Source organism: Lissotriton vulgaris, chromosome 3_1 (assembly GCF_964263255.1).
Source record: "Lissotriton vulgaris chromosome 3_1, aLisVul1.2, whole genome shotgun sequence".
Classification (NCBI taxonomy): domain Eukaryota; kingdom Metazoa; phylum Chordata; class Amphibia; order Caudata; family Salamandridae; genus Lissotriton; species Lissotriton vulgaris.
The window spans coordinates 237,859,306-237,880,296 of record NC_141689.1 but is presented as its reverse complement, the minus strand read 5'-3'; the positions used below and the strand labels follow the sequence as shown (position 1 = coordinate 237,880,296).

The 20,991-nt window shown below is 49.6% G+C and overlaps 1 protein-coding gene across 2 annotated transcripts in view; it reads left to right on the top strand.

The window, feature by feature from the left end:
• ST8SIA5 (ST8 alpha-N-acetyl-neuraminide alpha-2,8-sialyltransferase 5) overlaps positions 1-20,991 on the top strand; it is a 410,270-nt gene that overhangs the window by 346,984 nt on the left and 42,295 nt on the right. For both annotated transcript variants that reach the window (XM_086960349.1, XM_086960348.1), the window contains one exon: positions 4,202-4,314. In XM_086960349.1, coding sequence (XP_086816475.1) covers positions 4,202-4,314 — 113 coding nt within the window. The remainder of the gene's footprint in view (positions 1-4,201; positions 4,315-20,991) is intronic.

The following is a 20,991-nucleotide window of genomic DNA, read 5'->3' as shown; positions in this document are numbered from 1 at the left end:
CATTCCCCGATTGCAGATCAACCAGGTCGGGTCCTGAGGGGTCCGTAGCCCAGGTTTCTGTAATAAACACCCAAGTCGGATTCCTAGCTGAGACAAAGACTCTAAAAGTGATATTATTTTTTACTAACGATCTGGCATTAATAAGAAACCCTTTTTCAACGATCAAACTAGAGGCAGGTTTAGACACAATAGGATCGGTCAAGGACTTCATTGCAGGCCCCTTTTTAAAATCACAGCTTTGGCACCCACCAAACCTTCTATCCAGGAGAGCCTCAGGGCCATAAGTATGGTAGCAAGACTTAGTTGTGGGCCTAAGTTCTAACAAAAGCTTTCTAGCATAACAAATCATACTTGGGTGCAACCGACCGACAAGGCAGCCTCCCTAGCCCCTGGCGCAATCGTGGTGCGGACGGACGCAGACGGGCACAGACCAACTTGCCTTTGGCACGCCTCCGGCACGCCTGCTGCGCGCGGAGCATGTCATATGCATTAAATAGGGAAAGCGCTGAAACGCTAACCCGATACGTGACCTTCGCCCCCCAATAAGGGAATGGCCTGAAATCTGTGCCAGCGCCCTCCACAACAAGCGGGAAAACCCGTGGTGGAACGGGGCGCTGGCAAAAGAGGCTACCGGAAGAGCAGCTAAAGGTTAATGAGCAGAAGACAAAATGAAATTAAACATTAAAATATTTTTTTGAAAGCACAACGTAATTTCATGAGGCAGAAACATGCAGCAGACAAATATGTCTATGACCGCTACGCGCGGAGCATGTTCTACCAGAAGTGTTAAGTATGCTTCAGGTACAAAACAGTTCTAAGTCTCAGAACCATTAAAAATATGAAAAGATACATTTAAGGCATATAAATTAACTTAAATTATTCTGTCACAGGAGAATGTACTAGATATAGTGTTTTTTGACACAATATGTTTTATAATGGCTCTACGTCAGCCTCTTTTTCTAACTCTTGCATGTATTTTTTCATCACTTTTTTCTCCAGTTGTCACTGGTTTCTTATGTTTCTCTTCATACTTCTTCTTTCTTTGCTGTCGTTCTCTCTCTTACTCAGGATCAAAGTTTGTTGATGGAAATGTATTCTTGGTCCCCACAAATCACTACCAGTACCCACCACATACAAGCACCACTTCAAATTAAGCAAAGGCTGTTGCAGGTACCTGGAGGCAGATCCATCGGGATGATGGGGACTCTCCTTGTGCTAGAGGGCAGTACAGGTCCTATGATCTTGCATTCATTTTTTAAGAGGGATGGAGAGAAGAAACCTGTTTGACCAGTGATATAGGGTAATTTCAGCACAAGCCCTCTCTATGTAGCCTTTGCCCGTGTAGCCTTCGGTTGTATTTCAAGCCCCAACTTTGCTAGGACTGTCCTTCGATGGAGACACACAGGCTGGGACATCCTGAGGAGGTGTGATATATGAGAGCTAGAGGGTAGGGCAGCCCAGGGGGCAGTTCGAACCCTTCGATCAGGATTCCCCCCAAAAAAGTGACTTCAGCATCAGGCTGGTCCACAGGTATGCCCAGCCGAAAGTGGCAGTTGCCACAGGCTAGTCGGTAGGCTCTCAGTTTTGGGAGAGTTGTTGTGTAGGTCTTTAAATGCACCCAGTGGGGCTGAGGGCACTAGGTAGCAGTAGCAGCTGGCACAGATTGTGGTGGGAGGGCAGTGAAGAGAGGGGTAAAAAAAAAACGTACCTCCTCACTGCATCTCGCCTCTCTCTCCGCCGTCATCTCTTCCTAGATAAGAACAGAAACTCCAGGAAGCATCCAGGCTCCCTCGAGCCAATCACAACGCTGCAATGCAGCATTGTGATTGGTCGGACGTCGTGGTTCGGCGCTCAGATGGGGTCTGGGGGCATGTTCTCCACCCAAGTTGTAATGCAGTCTGGGTGGAGAGCATGCAAAGTGCGCATGACTGTTTGGTCAGCCCAAGAAGGCCGGCCTAACATTGGTGCGCACTGAGGGAGTGCAAACTACTCCTCCTCCCCTGCTCTGTTAGCAGAGCAGCCCCGCCCTGCCCGCAAAGCTGCCGTACCAAGGAACAACTAAAATGATAATAACTCAGAGTTATTATCATTTTAGTTTTCCTTTATTTATACTGCTTAAAAGCAGTAGGGCGACGCTCCTCTGCCTAAGCGGAGAAGCCACCACTGCTGGGAAGCCCACTGTCCATACCCTCACACAGGTGAAAAATGGCTGGAGGTGAGTCTGGGAGGATTTTTAAACACTATGTTACAGTCAAAGCGTCAAAGCAGCATTTAACTGATTTATAAAACAGGGAAAGCAATCTGCCAGAGATATAAGAACAGATCTTTCTATTGCACATTTGAAAGCCACTGCAGCTTTGTTTATTATAACTAAGCATTTGCACTGAGTCTTTTGGCCAATAGGACCACAGTTGGTCTGGCAGAGTGAGATGAGTATATCCCTTCCCTCCTACTCTCTTGATTACAAGTCACATACAGCATTCTGGATATTCTAAATCTAACATCATGGTAGCGTTGATCCATGCCCCGGGCAAATACCTGAATGTCCAGATCCAACCTTTAATTCCAATCCTCCTAAAGGGAAGAACACAGTCTCCTTTTGGCTCAAGCAGGCGCCAGTCATGATGTCTGATCCTGAACACAGCACAGTTTATAAAACAAAATGCCAGCTGGGCAGCAATGGAAACAGTTGGCACAATGGCACATGTCTACAAGGGATTTATTGACTTTATGACTCACTCATCTTAGTTACGCATACGCTGGCACTGTATGGACATACAAAGGAAGTGTTACATCTCTCTTCCAAAAATGTTAAATGAGCCACAAAATTAAATTGAAATGTGAAAATATTTCTTGACTCCTGGGGATGTATTACCGAAGTGCCCAATGGGACGCAACAGGCATTTGCCCCCTCTTTGTGCACTCCTGAGGCACTTTGGAATTACAGAAGAGACCCCAGATGCTTGTGCATCTCCTTCTATAATACCAAAAGCGCTGGCGCACATAAAGCACAAGCCCTATCTCCATAGAGTGTTCCCTCATCGCATGGGGGCATGGCCCCATGCAAATGAGGGAATCCCTTTGCCTCTGCGCCCGCGCCATAGTACAGATGAGGGAACAGAGGTAAAGAAGCTATCAGGAGACGCTCTGTCAGTGCTTCTCCTGATAGTAGCCCTCTAGAGGGAGAAAAGGGGGCCCCATAGACCCCCCCAGAAATCCCTTTGCAGGTGGGTGCAGCAACTCACTACAGCCACCTGCAAGGGGATCTCTAATCCCCTTTGAAAGTGCTGGTGGGTTGCCGCCTGCACTGTGAAACACAGAGTGGCTCCAAAGCAGCCGCTCTGTTTTTCACATGAATGCGCTGCCCCCAGGAGTAGAATCGCCCCCCTGCTTTTTGCAGTGTAAAAACAAATTAAATAACATGATAATATCTTGAGGTTATTATCATTTTAGTTTTCCCCATTATGGCATCTTTGTTGGACAAGGCTGCTCTCAGAGCAGGGAGAGAAGTTGCTTGCACTCCCTATGTGAGCCCAAAACAGTCATGCACACATACAGTGTTCTCCATGCAGGCTGCATTGCAGAGTTGTGATTGGCTCAGGATTAAATCCGGAGCAGGGGCCTCTGTCTACCTTGCAGGGGTGCCCCCTCAACTTTCGATACACCACTGGCAGATGCTGCTGTCACTACTGTTGCACTCTCACCTGTATCTTCCTTTGTTCCAGACATTGATAGGGCTGTCTCTGTCATGGGCAGAAACCAAACTGCCAAGTTGCTAAAAACACTCAGAACCAGGATGAGAGTGAGCGTGTCCACAAAAGAGGAAGCTTTGGATGAAGATGAAGCTAGACTTTAGAAAGCAAGAACATGCACATGTCTGCATTACTATGTATATTTATTGTGTGTATTGTCAATCAATGGGAAATGCTGTTGCTTCATTGCCAATTGCAGTTTGGGGCATGTCATGGTAGCTCAGATCTTTCTATAAATGTCTTCCCTTTGCACTGTCTGCATTGGGCTCACAATCTGACTCTCTGCCTTGTCCGGTTCCTGTGTATCAAAGAAATAATGACACTACAACTTCTAATTGGTTTCTATAAGTTGTTTTTTTAAAGTTCTATTTACAAAAAATAAACATTGTTTTCAGTCATAATCCATTCATAAGTGAGTGTGTTAAAGTGACTTCCTTTCTTTACTGCAGGAAATGCCCTACTATCGCTCCCAGTTCAAGAAATGCGCTGTGGTGGGGAACGGAGGGATACTGAAGAACAGCAGATGCGGCAGAGAGATTGATAATGCAGACTTTGTCTTCCGGTAATCCAAGTACAGCTATTATATATTCATATGTGGCACATGTTTTGTTCATCCACAGCAAGTGGACCTGGCCATTTTGTTTCTGTGTCTGTTCCTTTGTCGTAAATATTTAATTTACCGTCTTAATTTCTATGCAGGTAAGTACTTAATCAATAATAACTCAATCGGAAAGAAAGACGCAGAGTCCGTGGTGTTAGAGTTCTTAGGGGTTTTATTCCTTAAAAAGGAATGGCCATGACCTGGATATCTGGTTCTTACCACCACAGGGGTGTAAGAAGGGATAGAGCAATATTTTTTTGACATTACATTACTTTTATACTTAATATACACAATAGAAGTCAATGCAGAAGGCGTAACAGCTGAGAGAAACAAGATAAAACACACACGTGGTCATGATACCTAATTAGGAGGCGTGAACATAGAGGTGTGTGCTAGAAACGTCACAGGTAGGTGTCATAAGTGGGTGGCAACAAGAGCAGAATCTTGCAATGTCAGCAGAAATCTGAAGCCTGGATGCGTGCGCAGCTGCATGACGTGTGATTGACGTGAAGCTGGAAGGTGCTGGGGACTTGACATTTAGACTAACGGAAAGAGACAGAAGTCTGGCATGTCAGATCAACTTGTGCTTCTATCATATCTGATATCTGATGTTTAGGAACTGAGCTATCTGGGCGGAAAGGTCTCTGGGGCAGAAGCTATTCTATACTGACTGTGAGTGCGTGTATAAGCGCCTAAGTGTCTGCATGAGAAGCGTGGGGGCATGGGCCTTCCATGGTAGCGTGGTAACAGAGGCTATGAATTACTTGCACAGAGACAGTAAGGCCAGGCCCTTCGCTCTGCAGCTGGGGGAATGTTTACTTAAACTAGTAGGCAAGAATGCATCTTCGGAGAGGGAAACAGATAACTCGAAGGTTGAATTCATTCTTGGCAGGCAGCAGGCTGAGCTGAGCGCGGTGGGCCGCGCTGGAAGTAAGGCAGAGTTCACAGGTACGGGGGCAGCCTGGGCAGCCTGGGCCGAGGCTTTCAGAGTCAGAAGGCGGAAAAAAGGCTCGATGGCAGAATTCCGGGCCTACTTTGCCAGAGCTGAAAACGTGTAAAGTACACTACAAAAAGACGTTGGCATGGCATACTTAGGAACGGACTATTCAACCCATTCAGGGTGGGTCTGAAAGAGGACATGTTAACGTTGGACGCAAATGTATTTGCGTCTTCATAGCTGGCACAGGAGGGAAGTTACATGCACTTTAAACTCGTACATGGAGACGGTGGGGTACACGATAGGGAACATAACTTGACCAAAAATTTATATTTCCTCATTCCCTCCTTGTTCCCTACGGACCCTTCATGATATCTCGATCATCATGAATTGATCAGTCTGTTCTTGTAACATAATTTGCTCGTCTCTCTTCCGTTGTCGGTTTGAGAGAAAACTGGAATGTTCAATGCACGATGTGGCGCACAGTCCACATATCGCCGGCCCACACTGTAGGCACAGGCAGCAACTAAATACTATGACAAGACCAATGCCTAGGAAGGATAGGATCTTCCATCCCCAAGCGGTCAACGTTGTCCAGAACCAACCGGACCAAGTCCAGGTGCCTGGATTCTGATGTATTAAACTTGCAATTTTGTGAAGACGTGTAATAGCTTTGTATACAGATGGCGCGTTTTCTGGAATGAAAACACAGCAACTTGACCCGATGACCTTACAAGCTCCACCTCTATCTGCCAAGATGACGTCAATAACGAGACGATTTTGAAGGACAACAATCCGCATAGCAGACTGCTCCTCTGTTAAGTTACCTAGGGCAGAGGCAGTTTCATGTACTACTGCTTCAAGTGTTCTAGTTAGTCTACGTATTAATTTACTGTTTTGGACGGGGCCTGTGAAGAAAAAGAATCCTTTATTAAAATCTGTGTATTGCTCCCATGCCGTTTCAGTATAGTCGACAATCGGGAGGTCTCTTCGGAATCTATCTTTTCCTAGATTTGTATTTCTATGATAATCAGGAGGAGCTAGGAAAACAGGGGGCAGAAGAAAAGCAATGTAACAGGTACCATCCCAATCTGGAGGTAAACGTATGTATGCGGTATGGCCACAAACAAAGTAAGAATGACGTGTAGCTCGAAATGAGGACCTACCCTCATCAGTGAATTCGACCACAGTAGTACATTTACTATGACCTAAGTGTACTGAACCTTTCTTTCTAACACAAAGACGACCAGTGACTGGTAATACTGACATAGCGGGGAGAATGGGTGCAGCTTCGGACTCAATAGTAAGGATCATGAGGTTAACTGTGTAATTACCTAATCCATATACTTCGTTTTCTAGATCAGTTCCTATTCTAACGGATCGTCCACTTTTATCAGGGTAACAGACGTCGAACAGAACTGAATTCAGGTTTCCCCAAACCCAGCCCCCTTCGCGGGTAACAGCAATATCAGAATCTAAAGAATTAATCAATCTACTCCATGCACCACAGGAGCCATTGTGAGTGAACGGATACGGAAAGAGGGGCAGAACTCCCTTGTATTTCTGATGGGGAGGGAGTCGGCCACATATCCAACAGTTTGTAGCATTGCTCGTCTGATGGGAGTGATGTAACATGCTAATGAATGTGTTGTTGCGCAGCGCAAGTCTGTAAGACAATTCGTGAGGGGGTAATGTACTAAAAGAATGTTCAGCAGAAACATTGTAAGCAGATTGTTCACGCTTGAAAATAGGGTAATAGATAGGAAGCAGTATACTTGCAACAATAATCAGAAGACTTAGAAAAAACATAATTAATAATGTCACTATACAGTGACTACGCAGTGATTTGCAATAGGTATGTTTCTTGAATTGTCTCTCTCTCTCTCTATCTCGATCTAGGGGATGCATGTCAGAAACTATTTAACCGATTCACCTAGGGGAGGACTTAAACAATTAAACTGTCTGACTTGCTAGATCGAAGTTTCTGTTTATACTCCTCTTGGGGAGTTTTCTCTCGTTCGGGTACTTTAAAGTCACTAGGTTTAATACAGTCTTTGGTGGGGGTGGACGAGTCAGGGTCTGGTTTCAGTTCGTTGCATTGTTTAATATGACTCGTGTGGACCCACCCCTTTCTGCCCTCCACTTTCACTGCGGTCCTCGTAGTAAGAAGGACGGTCTTCGGCGCTTTCCAGCGGGGCTCCAGCGGACTTTTCCTGTCGAAGTTCCTAATTAGGACCAGGTCGCCAGGACGGACATCATGCGGCTTTACATCAGTGTTGTCAGGAAAGGCTGCGGCAACCTGTGAACGACATGATTGGAGTGCAGACATCAAGGAGGCAAGGTAATCTGTCAACATGCTACAATCAACATCAGTAATTTTCTCAGGAATGGGCGTCCCCCACATATTCGGTGGTCTGCCAAAGACCACTTCGTACGGGGATAGTCCTGATCTCGAGTGGGCAACCATTCTCATGTAGAACAGTGCAACTGGCAGGGCGACTATCCAGTCGACCCCTTTCTCCTGGCATATTTTAGCAAGGCGGGTCTTTAGTGTCTGGTTATGCCTCTCTACAAGGCCTGCGGCTTCGGGATGTCGGACACAATGGAATCTCCACTGATATCCTAGCAGAAGGGAGACATGCTTCATGAGTTCAGATGAGAACGGCTGTCCGTTATCTGAGTACACGACACGAGGCAGGCCGTATCGTGGGAAGAATTCTCGAACCAGCTGCCTGGCAGTGGTCGGAGCAGTGTAGTCTGGGACTGGATATGCTTCGGTCCAACGAGAAAGTGCACAAACAACTACAAGGACATATTTGAATCCTCGACAACGGTCCATCTGGATATAATCCATCTGGAGGACTTCAAAAGGGTGATCGGGAGGATGAAATCCACCTTGCTCTACAGGAACGCTTTTACCTGGATTGAACTGACAACAGATCATGCAAGTACGCACTTTCTGTTTTGCTGCTGCTCGTAAGTGTTTGTTGTACCAGAGATTCTGTAAACTGTCTAACATAGCTTTCTCTCCTAGATGTGCAGGACTATGTGCTGTATTTATCATTATTTGGACCATCGAGTCGGGGAGGAACCATGTAGATTTTCCCTTTGTGACCCATCCTTGATCTGTCTGGATCCCTCCTAGTTCAGTCCATTTCTTTATTTCATCAGGAGTGGCATGTGTCTGAATATCGATTACGTCTAGGGTGGGATCCCTGACTGACATACACTGAGTTGGTACTATTGTCTTTGTCGCATCAGTAGTCTGGGTGTGAGTCAATGCTGTATGTTTTGCTGTCTGGTCTGCCAGGTCATTACCCTGGGAAACAGAATCTGTAACTTTAGTATGTGCTTTACACTTCATAACGGATATGCCTGAAGGCAGATGTATTGCTTCTAACAGTGCTTGAATGAGGGAACCGTGTTGGATCTTGGCACCATGAGAGGTCAAGAAACCTCTTTCTTGCCATAACATGCCGAAGTCGTGTACGACTCCGAACGCATAACGGGAATCAGTGTATATGTTAACATTTCTGTTTTTGGCTAGAATACAAGCTCGGGTCAGAGCGGTGAGCTCCGCCGCTTGAGCAGACAGTGTGTCAATACGATGTGTTTCTTTAACTTCAGTTTCAGTGGTCACTGCATACGCGGCCACTAATTCTCCTGTACTTGTTCTCATGCATGAACCGTCCACATAAAGTGTCAGGTCTGGATTTTCCAGTGGAACATCTGTTAGATCTCGTCGAGGTTTTGTTACTGTATTAATGATCTCTATGCAATCATGCGGGGTTGGATCTGTCATAATTGTAGGTAACAATGTTGCGGGGTTCAGAATGCTACAGCGTCTGATTTCTATGTGTGGCTGGAATAGTGTCAATTCATAACCTGTCAGTCGTGCTATAGTCAAGTGCTGAGTCTGGGTTCTGTTTAAAAGAACCTCTACAGAATGTGGAACTTGAACTGTTAATGGATGTCCTAAAACAATTGAATCGCTCTGTCTGATTGCTAAGGCTGTCGCTGCTACTGACTTCAAGCACGCAGGGAGTGCCTGAGCTACTGAATCCAATGTGCTTGAAAAATAAGCGCAAGGCTTATGTGAACCTGCTTGATCTTGGGTGAGGACAGACAATGCTGTACCCTCACGTTCTGTAACAAAAAGTGTAAAAGGTGTGCTTTAACATGGTGTCGCTAGAACTGGTGCTTGGCATAAAGCTTTCTTTAATTCTTCAAAAGCCTGTGTATGTTCCTGAGTCCAAGGGAGGACAGTCGAAGTCGCTGCCTCCTGTGTTGTTAACTGAATGAGTGGTTTGGCTAGAAATGCATACTGGGGAATCCACTGTCTGCAGTACGAGGTGAGGCCTATAAAGGCCCGCACTTCCTTTTGTGTCTGTGGTTGTGGCATATTTACAATTAACTGAATGCGATCGGGAGTGAGCTGTCTCCCCACTTTGGACAGCAAGTGACCCAAGTACACAACTTGCTGAACACAGAATTGTAGCTTCGAAGGAGACACCTTGTGTCCCTTGTCGGCCAGAAAATGTAAAACTGTCAGTGATGCTTGTTCACATTCGGGCTCACTTCGTGCGGTGATCAGCAGATCATCGACGTATTGCAGTAAAGCGGTGTTAACTGGCATTATGATACAATCAAGTTGTCTTTTCAGTGCTTGGCTATAGATGCTGGGGCTTTCTGTGAATCCTTGAGGTGCGCGTGAAAATTTGAAACTTCGTCCATTTAAACTGAATCCGAAGAGATATTGGCTCTCTGGATCAATAGGTACGCTGAAGAAGGCGTTCTTGAGGTCAATTACAGTAAAGAACGTTGCTTCTGAATCAATAGCCGTCAATAAGGATGAGATGTCGGGAACCACAGGGTACTGTGGAATAATGCATTTATTCAATTCTCTTAAATCAATCACCAGGGGGCGTGGCCAAGATGGCGGGCTGAGCGGTCGCACTTGCCGAGAGCTCCCGGAGCCCTGAATTCCTGCACCGCTTGGAACCGCTGATTCCCCCCCGGATCAAGCGGCAACTGAGCCTGGTGCTCACGGTGGAGGTGTAGAGAGCCTGCTGAGCCTGGTTTGCGCCGTCGGGGATGAGATTTTGGCCGGTGAAGCCCAGGTCGGAGCCCGCTGAACGGCCCGAGTGAGAGCTGGAAGCCGCGAGTCTCCCAACCCTCGGAGCGCGACGAAGCGACCGGCCTCCGAGGTGTGAAGCCCGCAGCGGTGCATGAGCTGTTGGAGTGGGAGTCGGCGACGGCTCCGCGAGCGGCTCGGAGTTGTCCGACAGCGGCTGTACGGAGCGGAACGGAGCGGAGGTGCAGAGCGGAGGCGGAGTCGGCATCACCTCACTACGCAAGCCCGTGGCTAGACGAGGCCCGCTGGAGGAGATCGCCTCGGCTAGTTATCTGTGCGGGACTGTGGACCGAGTCTCCCGGGGAAGATCTTTCCCTGAAGCAGTGGACCCCGGCGAACGTTGCCTTGTGACTTAGCCCACTGGCCGGATTTCTGGATCTCAGATCGGAGAAGGAGAGAGGGTCTCCATCTTGGGCGTTGTCCCCTCGACACTACTGAGCGGCCATTTTGTGAAGTTCGGCCGGGCAGCTCGGCCCTCCTGGTGCTCTTTGTGTGGGCTGCTCCCGGCTGGCATATAGCTGCTTTCTTTGCTGTTCAGTGAGCCTCAGTGTCCGTTATTAATCTACAATGTCGAATGCCAGGGGGCAGCGACGGGGCGACCGGACCTTGCTGGAAATGCTGGGACGGGGCGCCCTACGCAGCGGAGGTGCCCAGCCTGCCGCGACCTCCCCGGCACCAACCAGGGGGGCAGACGGTGGAGAGCCCCCGGTGACGAGGTCATTTCTCGAGTCCCTGTTTAGCTCCCTTCGGGAGGACTTCCAAACACTCAAGCGTGAGGTGGCCGGGGAGGTCCGCAAAGTGAGGAGAGAGATGGACTCCCTGGGGGACCGTGTGAACACGGTGGAGGAGGCGGGTCACTCCAGAGATGAGGAGATCACCCATCTGCAGCAGGAGGTCCTGCGGCTACGGGAGCAACAGATTGAGCTACAGGCCCACGCCGAGGACCTTGAAAATCGGTCCAGGCGGAACAACATACGGGTCCGCGGTGTGCCGTCTGGTGAGGAGGGTGAAGACGTGACTGCATATCTGGTGGCCCTCTTCCGTGCGATCCTGGGAGAGTCGGAGGACTTTCGGATTCGCATTGACCGGGCACATCGGGTGGGTCGCCCCCGCAGAGCCACGGCGCCCGCTCCGGACATTTTGGCCTTCCTCCCGAACTTTCCCTTGAAGGAGCGGATCCTCCGAGAGGCACGAGGGCAGCAACCTTTCCGATTCCGGGACCACCCTGTGACCCTGTTTCAGGACTTATCCACAGTCACGCTACAGAAGAGGAAATCCTTCAAGATTGCCACGGACTTCCTTCGAGAGCATGAGACACAGTACTCCTGGGGGCACCCTTTCCGTCTGATCTTCAGGTGGAACGGTGTCTTGCATCAGCTTCGGTCCCTTCAAGATGTCTGCGCGGTGTTGGGCCTCACTGCATCGGCACAGATACCCCGGCCCCACGGCGGAGGCGCAGCACTCGTAATGGATGGCAACAAGCTGGGGGGGGGGCCTCTCCTCCGGCGGAGCGCCCGGGCTCGCCTGCAATCCGGGCAGAAATGGCGGCTGCCATCCAGGAGGCCTCCAGAGTGGCGGCGAATGGCGAAGTGGCCTTGACGGCCTGAACTCACTCCGGGGGGAGTCTACTTTAGCTCATTCTTATTGCAGGTGCGGGGATCCGGGAGGTGGGCTGGGAGGAAGGGCGAGTGCTGGAGGTGGTGGCTGGACGTCCACTAGGTTGACTTACCACGGCCTTGCCCGTTTCGGGCCGGACTGGGACAATGTCTTTTTTGAAAAGTTTGAGAAGCGGGGAAAGGGGTTGGGGCGGGCGGGCAGATGTTTTGATTTTGGGACCTAGAGGGGGGGCCAGTAGCCGGGGGTGGTGTGGATTTGGTGGTGTGGGGGTAGGGGGGGGGTTTTGGTTGTGGGGTGTTGGGGTTCGGGGACTGTACTGTGCCAGTGGTTGATTCAATGTTGCTCTGTTTTGAGGCCTCGAAGGGTGCCTTCTGTGTTTGCTGGCGGGGCTTTGCTTCTTGATATGTGCTCCTTGACCTCCCTCTTTGATGGCTCTTAAGGTGCTTACACTCAATGTGAAAGGGCTGAATAATCCGGTTAAACGGCGGGCAGTGTTATCCCTGTTGGAAAACTCACAAGCGGATATCTGCCTGTTGCAGGAGACCCATTTGCTGGCTAAGGATTGCTCGCGGATGCGTACCCCCAAGTTCCCCACGCAGCTCTTCTCCTCTAGCACCTCCAAGACGGCAGGGGTGGCCATTTTGTTTTCTAGAGGGTTCAGGGGTGAGGTCGTGAGCAAGGTAGCAGAACAGAAAGGGAGACTTCTAGTATATAGGATTAAGGTGGGGGGCTTAGCACTGACTGTAGGCTCCGTTTATTGCCCCAATGATCATCAGGACCAATTCTTACACAGGGCCTTGGACGACGTTGCATCCACCTCTGATAGGCACATAGTGTTGGGGGGTGATTTGAACCTGGTTTTCGACGCGGCGCTGGATAGGTCTGTGCAGCGGCGCCATCAGTTGGGTGAGCTTTCGGGCTCGATTCGAACTCAACTTGAGGAGCTGGACCTGCATGACGTGTGGCGCCGCCTCCACCCCACCACCCGCGCATACTCTTACTTCTCACACGCCCATAGATCTTATGCGCGCTTAGACCATCTCCTAGTGTCGGGCCCACTGCTTCTTTTGGCTTCGAATGCGGACATGGGGGTCCTCTCTCTTTCTGACCACGCTCCGGTGGAGGGCGTTTTCACTCTTCCGCCGGTGGCTCGGCCGAGGGGGGTCTGGAGGCTCCGAGACACGCTTTTGCATAGGCGGTCGGTGGTGGATCAGATCAGAGCGGCCATTTTGGCTTTTCAGACCGTGAACGATAATGGGGATACTTCCCGCGCGACACAGTGGGCAGCCCTAAAGGCCGTGCTCAGAGGCGAATTTATCGCGATTTCCGCTGCCGAGAATAGGGACCGACAACTCAAGAGAGATGAGCTTACCCGGCAGGTGAGGGAGCTGGAGCAGGTTCATCACAGGACAGGGGCCCCTAGGGTGTGGAGGCAGCTGAAGGCGGCGCGGAAGCTCCTGGCGGCCCTTGACACAGATCGGGCGGAGTACGCGGTGCTCCGCCTGAAGCACAAATATTACACAGGGGGCGATCGGTGTGGGCGGCTCCTGGCTAACAAACTCAGGGTGCAGCACCAGCAGCACCGAGTGAAGGAACTACTGGACCCGGCCGGAGGCAGAGTCACGACCGATGAGCACATAGCGGACGTCTTCCGCGGCTTTTATGCGGACCTCTACTCCGGGGAGCCCCCTTCGGCCCAGGCTGAGGGGGACTATCTGGACTCGGTCCCGCTCCCGTCGCTGACACAGGATCAGGCTCAGTATCTGGAGCGTGACATACGTATCGAGGAGGTGGTCACGGCGATATCCCGGCTCAAACTGGGCAAGGGCCCGGGACCGGATGGCTTCATCCCGCTGTTTTACAAAACCTTCTGTCAGGAACTGGCGCCTCTGCTGACTCGCCTCTTTAACTCCTTCGCAGAACCGGGAGCCATCCCCTCCGAATTTCTCCAGGCCACGGTCTCAGTGATCCCTAAGCCGGGCAAGGACAGGACCGCCTGCGGGTCCTATCGTCCCATTTCGCTGCTGAACACTGATTTGAAGGTGTTCACCAGTATCTTAGCTGCACGCCTGGCGTTACACCTCCCCGGCATGGTTGACTCGGACCAAGCGGGCTTCGTGCCCGGTAGGCAAACGGTAGATAATACGAAAAGGGTGACACACATTCTCGAGAAGGCTTCCAGGATCCCTGGAGAGAGGATGCTCCTGTCCATAGACGCGGAGAAGGCTTTCGACAGGGTGCACTGGCCCTACCTTGAGAAAGTCCTGAGCAAATTTGGGATAGGGGAGAAGTTCCGTCATCTGATCTTCAATTGCTACCGGTTCCCATCTGCGGTGGTCCGGGTGAACGGCGGCAGCTCTCGACCCTTCCCCATTGAGCGGGGCACGAGACAGGGGTGCCCGCTCTCCCCTTTGCTCTTTGCCTTGTACATGGAGCCATTTGCCCAGAGGGTTAGGCAGAACCCTGACATTATCGGCGTCCAGATGGGTGGGTTTCGTCATGCGATTAGCCTGTACGCGGACGATGTCAATCTGACGCTGGATGACCCGCGGAGATCGCTGCCGGCCTGTGTGGAGGAACTGAACTTATTCGCTGACGTGGCGGGCTTCAAGGTGAACCTGGGTAAGTCAGCCGCCCTAGACATCTCGCTTACTGCTGCCACTAGAGTGGAACTGCAGAGGCTTTACCCTCTGAGCTGGTCCAAGGACCGGATCCCGTACTTGGGGATCCTGTTGGCGCCCTCCCTCCCGGAGATGGTCACGGCCAATTACGCAGCTCTAGGCACGAAAATCAGGGAGGAGCTGGGCCGGTGGGATAAGGGCACGCTGTCGCTACTGGGTAGGGTGGCCGCGGTGAAGATGACCCTCCTGCCTCAGGTGCTTTACCTCTTCAGAGCGTTACCGCTCCATCCCCCTGCGGGGTGGCTTGCGGAGACTCAGACTGCCATTGCACGGTTCGTGTGGCAGGGCCGCAGGCCGAGGATCAAGAGGGGCATCGCTATGCTATCACCGGAATCCGGAGGGCTGGGGATACCGGACTTGCGGAAATATTTTCAGGCCGCTCAGCTCCGATATCTCATGGAATGGAGCCGGTGGGAGTCTGATAAACACTGGTTGTTCCAGGATCAGGCGGTGGCGGGTAGGACGCTGCAGGAAGTGCCATTCTTGAGGCGAGCCCATCGGCCCCCCAATCTTTACGCGTCTTTGGTAACGCGGGTCCCGCTCCAGACGTGGGACTCGGTGGCTACCAGATGCGAGCTTACCACCTTCCCCTCTCCCTTTACGCCGCTCATTGGCAACCCGGACTTCGGCCCGGGGATGGAACAGGGTGCCTATGAGCGCTGGCGGGTGGCCCGCTGCTGCACTCTGTACCACTTGTACTCCCCTGAAGGAGTTGTCTCCTTCCAGGACTTGAGGAGGGATTATGGCCTCCCCGAAACGGAGCGCATGCGATACATGCAGGCGCGCCACTGGGCATTACAACCCCAAGTGCGCGACGCGGCACACCAGGAAATCACGGAGTATGAGCGTTGGTTAATTACTCGCACGTCGGACGCCAAACTGATCTCAGACCTGTATAAAATGCTGCAGCCCCCCTCATTTCACATTCACAACCCCGGTCGGGAACGATGGGAGCGAGAGCTCGGGCGCGAGCTGAGTCATAAAGAATGGGACCACATCTCCTACCGCGCGCGCCACTCGGCCTACCACACGGGTCTTACAGAGACCTTTACTAAAATCTCGACCTACTGGTACCGCACTCCGGAGAAACTGCACGAGATGGATAGGGCGATACCAGGGACGTGCTGGCGCAACTGTGGCAACACTGGTACACTAACACACATACTATGGGATTGCCCCCTGCTGGCTCCTTACTGGGAAGAGGTCCTGAGCGAGGTGGACAAATGCTTTGGGATAGAACTGCCTAGATTCCCGGCCTATGTCCTGTTGGGGTTGCCGAATGGGTTGATGTATCCCCTTAGGTCTAAGAGGGGTAGACAGATCGCAATTGCGCTGGGATCAGCGGTGCAGAATATTCTCATACACTGGCGCACTACAACACTTCCCTCTGTAGTTGGTTAGGCTGCACAGATTATGGCACGTTCTTGGAATGGAGAAGATGTCCTTAGTAGCCCTGGGGGATACTGATACCTTTGAGGAATTGTGGGAGCCCTTTCACAGCCTGTTATGTTCCGAGTTTCGAGAGATCACCTGCCCTAGATATCTTCGGTTGTTGAGGCTGACGCCGCCGCCGAACCCGCCTGCTTGATTGGGTGGGGTCGGTATTGTATAGTAGAGATTCATGGAGACTTCACAGTAGTGGAGACTGTAGATGCTGGCACAGTACAGGGGGTGGGTTGGGGTATGGTAGTTGGGGGTTCAGTTTGGTTAGGTAGGTTTTTGGAGCGGGGCTGCTTCTCCTCCCTGCACCCCCCCCCCCCTTTTTTTTTTTTTTTTTTTTTCTTTTCCTCTCTTCCCTTCCCTTCCCCCCCCTTTTTTTCTTTCCCCCCCCCCTTTTTTTTTTCATTCGTTCTCTCTCTTGTCCCCTCCCTCCTGATTTTCTCTCCTCCCCCCATCCCGCCCCTCCCCTCCCTTTCTCCCCCCCCCCTCCCCTCGTTGTCTGTCCGTGCCCACAGGTGCGAAAGCTATGCTCCCGAGTCGGATGGAGCCTCTTGCAAAATTGTAACTGCATTGTTGTATTGGCTGTATGATGCGCATTGGTGCGCGGATCTTGTGGTTCACCTGTTCCCTGCCCCACCCTGCTTCAATAAAATACTTTAAACCTAAATCAATCACCAGCCGATATACTGGCGGTGCATTGGGATCAGTACGTTTAAGGATCGGAATGATGGGTGAATTACAGATATTGGAGTCGGTTTCTACAACCACTCCTTGGGCAATGAGCTCTTCAATGATTTCCAGTAAAGCCACTACAGCATCGGGTGGTAACTTGTATTGTCTGATTCTGGGTAAAACTACACCTGGTTTGAGTGTAACACGGTATGGTGTAATGTGCATACAACCTACATCAGTTGGGCCTTTTGCCCACAAGTGATCTGGTACATTTTTCAATCTGACATCAAACTCACGTAACACATAATGACCCTTGAAATCCCGCAGAAAGAGTCTAACTCCCTCCGGGGAGCAGCAGATCACGGCTCCTAGAGCCTTCAATGTTTTTATTCCTAACAGATTTTCTGGACATGATTTTGTTAGTAACAGGTCTGTAACACGTGATAATGGACCCACAGCCAGGGGAACTGGTTTCGATACCTCATTTACAATAGGCTGTCCTGAAAAACCAAGGGAAACATTCTGTGAGCCTGAGAGGGGTGCCCCTGGAACTTCATCATGACTGATTGTGGTGCGACTTGCCCCTGTGTCAATTAAAAACTTTCTGTCTTTTCCCAGTACTTGACTATGTACATAAGGACCCTCTTGATCTACAGGAATCTCAATAAGAGGCAAACCACCTTCCCTCTCTAGGCTGTTTCATGTATATCGTGGATAATCGGGGTAAGCGGACTGGGCATACTGGTACATCTGTTGTGAAACTTGCTGAGTTGCGGCAATGGGCTGTGGCTGTGATACCGCTACTGTCTGTGCTGTATGTGATGGAGCATGCATAGGCTGTGTATTCTGCATGCTGTACATTCTGTGAAGACTGATGCTGATTATGATCTTGTCTAGGCGGATGCGGTCTTTCTTTAGTTTTACCTGTCGCTATATTATGTTTCAGAACTGGGCATTCGTGTACGTAGTGACCTGGCTGCTTGCAATAGTTGCATGTCCCTTTAACGGGAGCTGTGGCGTGACCTGTCTGGGTCGCACCCTTTCTCTGACCGTCAGCTGGAACCGACTGGGCTACTAACATTTTCATTTTCGTGTCTTTCATGCGTTTCTGTTCCTGATCTTGTTCTTCTCTAATTCTGTTCTGATGGTATTGTAGCATCTGTAACATCTGGGATGGCGTATTTGCCTGCCAAGTACTTTCAACTTTGTACACGCGGTTCCTAACTAATGGCAGGGAATTCTCGACTAATTTTGATACAAAAAGATGCGGGTATGACTCACTACTTGGTTTAAGGCCACTATTAATAATGAAACATTTCTCGAATCTTGAATAGAAGTCACTAGTATCTTCATCGTGTTTCTGTTTACAGGACGAGATGGCGTCCCAATCTTCCTTTCTAGTTGTCAATAATCTTGGCAGAACCTGTACTATCAAACCTGGTAATGCTTTAGTTTTCTCCCCAAGGCCTACCCCTGGGACACGTTTGTTCTCTTCGTCTTCTATTTCTGCCCATACAATCTTTTTCTCTCCCACCTCCCATTCTTTTTCCTTGAGTTTCTCGTAGATGCCCGTGGGCAGCAGTACCTTTAACATTTTCATGATATCTTCATATGTGTAATCCCCCATCAGTAACATGTCTTTAAGTTCTCTGTGAAAACCTGCAGGGTCTTTATCATGACACGGTACTAGTTTCTTCATTTCTAACAGTTCTAACTTAGTCAGCGGCGTGTGTACATATACACGTTTCAAGGTATGATCCTCACCCATAACTGGATGCACTACTCGTAAGGGGTTCTGACTTTCAATGCCATGCAAACGTTCCATATGATACATTTTTCTTTCTGGGGGCGGAGCGGGAACATATTCGGAGCTTACGAAAGTGTTATATCTGTGGCGTTGTTCTAGAATTATTTGAATTAATTTGGTGCTTAAACCTCTCCATCTATCCATGAGTAGTGCTTCTAATGTATCGTGTAAGGGACCTGGATCAGAATGTTGGTTTCTGTATAACGTGAGGAGGTGCTGAATCATGTATACACCTGCTAATTTCTGTTCGTCTGGGGAAAGGTTCAGGAATGTCTGCGCTACTGTGTCATCATTATATATATCCGGGTTGTCAGCCCATAATACTGCTGACCGAGCTAGTTCTTGTTCATCCATAGAATTGAGTACATGGTACCCTATTCGGTCTCGAAGCCTTTTATCAGTCTCCTGGAACTGATGTTCAGTAGAATTCGGATTGGTTAAGCCAGAGAAAAAAACTCTCTTGCTTTCTGGACGAATGCCTTTCCTAAGGTAAGCTCCCTTACCTACATATGCTATCGTATCTGTAGTCTTTTCTTGTTCTTCACGTTCTTCCTCCTCCCCGGAGGAGGCATTCTCTTTTTCTTTTTCTTTTTTGTGTATCTCTATTACTTCTTTTCTTATTTTCTTGTACATACTGGCTATGCAACCCCCTTTATCATGTTTTCCTTCAGATATATTTTGACCCCATTTGTTGAGTCCATCTAATTCATCCTGGTCCGTCTCAGGCCTGTCTCGTTCTCTTATTAAGCAATTTATGAAAAAACGTAGTAGATACGCTTGAGTGTCGACTTTCTGATATGCCATGGCTTCCTTAATACTGTCAGGGTCTTCCCCAGTCCGGACAAAATTGTATATTCTATCTAGGTACTCTTTCATTCCTGGGAAGTACAGTAGGTAATCGGTAGCTTGTCTGAAGCGTAGTGATGCTATAAACATCCTATCATCTTTACCAGGTACTGGGTCGTATCTGCAAACTTGAAGCGGGTCTTTGAGTGGGTCGAGGCGGGGTGAGTGGAGCATAAAGGGCTTCTGCAAGTGTAATCTACGTGTTGGCGGCGGGGTCTGGGGACCCCCGGACGCACCTCCTGAGGCTGAAGCTTGAGCGTTATCTCTTTGTGGAGTCCGTATCGGTACTTGAATTTGTTTTTTAGTAGGATCAGGTAGAAGCTGTTTCGGTATATTAATTTTAGGTGCGGGAAGTGGCGGAGGTGGTGGAACAGGGGGAATCTGTCGGGCGGGGGAACCTTGTTGTGGTACTGGCGGAATATGATCTTGGGGCGGGTTACCACCCCCGTCCCCGTCGTTAGGCAGGGCGCGGACAGGCAGATTGGTGTAAGCGGGTGCTACATCCTCTAGATAGGAATTCAGGAATATGTCTTTAGTGGTCCTGTGAGTTACTTTAGTTGGAATTAATGGTGGCGGCAGGTTTTTCGGTATTTCTGAAGTGGCCTCAGGCGCACCTTCGGCCACGAGATACATACCATTTACAAGATTGTTTCGTGCGCGGTCTATTTGCTCTGATTTTACTCGAATCCCTTCAGTAACTAATTCGTTTTCTTGAGCTTTATCTGATTCTTTAAGTCTGTCTTCTCTACGGAGTGCTTTTTCTGTACGCTTATGTGATTCCTTACGCCAAAATTCTATGGCGTCTTTCTGAGATTGTCTGGCTTTCTTTTTCCATAATGCTTCTTCTACCTTCAAGATGCACTCGGCATCCCATGTTCCGGTAACGGGCCATCTGTGTCTCTCATCTAGATGTTTAGTATAATCGGCCCATAAATCTAGATACAGTATGGCGTCTATGCCATGTTTATGGTACATGAAATTTCCAGGAGTGTCCCTAGGGGGGATAGGAATTTCTTCCTCTAGCATCCCTTTCCTAGTTCCTATCTGCTTTAACTTGTTGAAAAACGGCATCTTGTTTACTTAATACTGAATGCTCAATCCTTGCTACTTAATACTGAATACAGCTAGTTACACAAAAACACAATAATGTACATAAAAACAGTCACTCATACAACGACATTGATCACATGGAAAAAGACATTTAAAAACACTTATTACTACCCCCTATACCGGATGTACTGCTAAACAGCACGGATACACTGCTGAGAACAGTGCAAGAACTTGAATCATCGGAGATACTGCTAAACAGTACAGATACACTGTCTAAAACAGTGCAGACCGGACTTGTGTACCCAAACCCGTCTAGATACGTCCCAGCAATGGTACTCACCGGGAAGCACGGAAAACAGAAGGCCTCGGAAAACTCGACTGGACTGGACCGGACTCGATTCGACTCGACACGTGGATACTTCGGAAAACTGGTGGGCCTCTTGACACCTCGGAC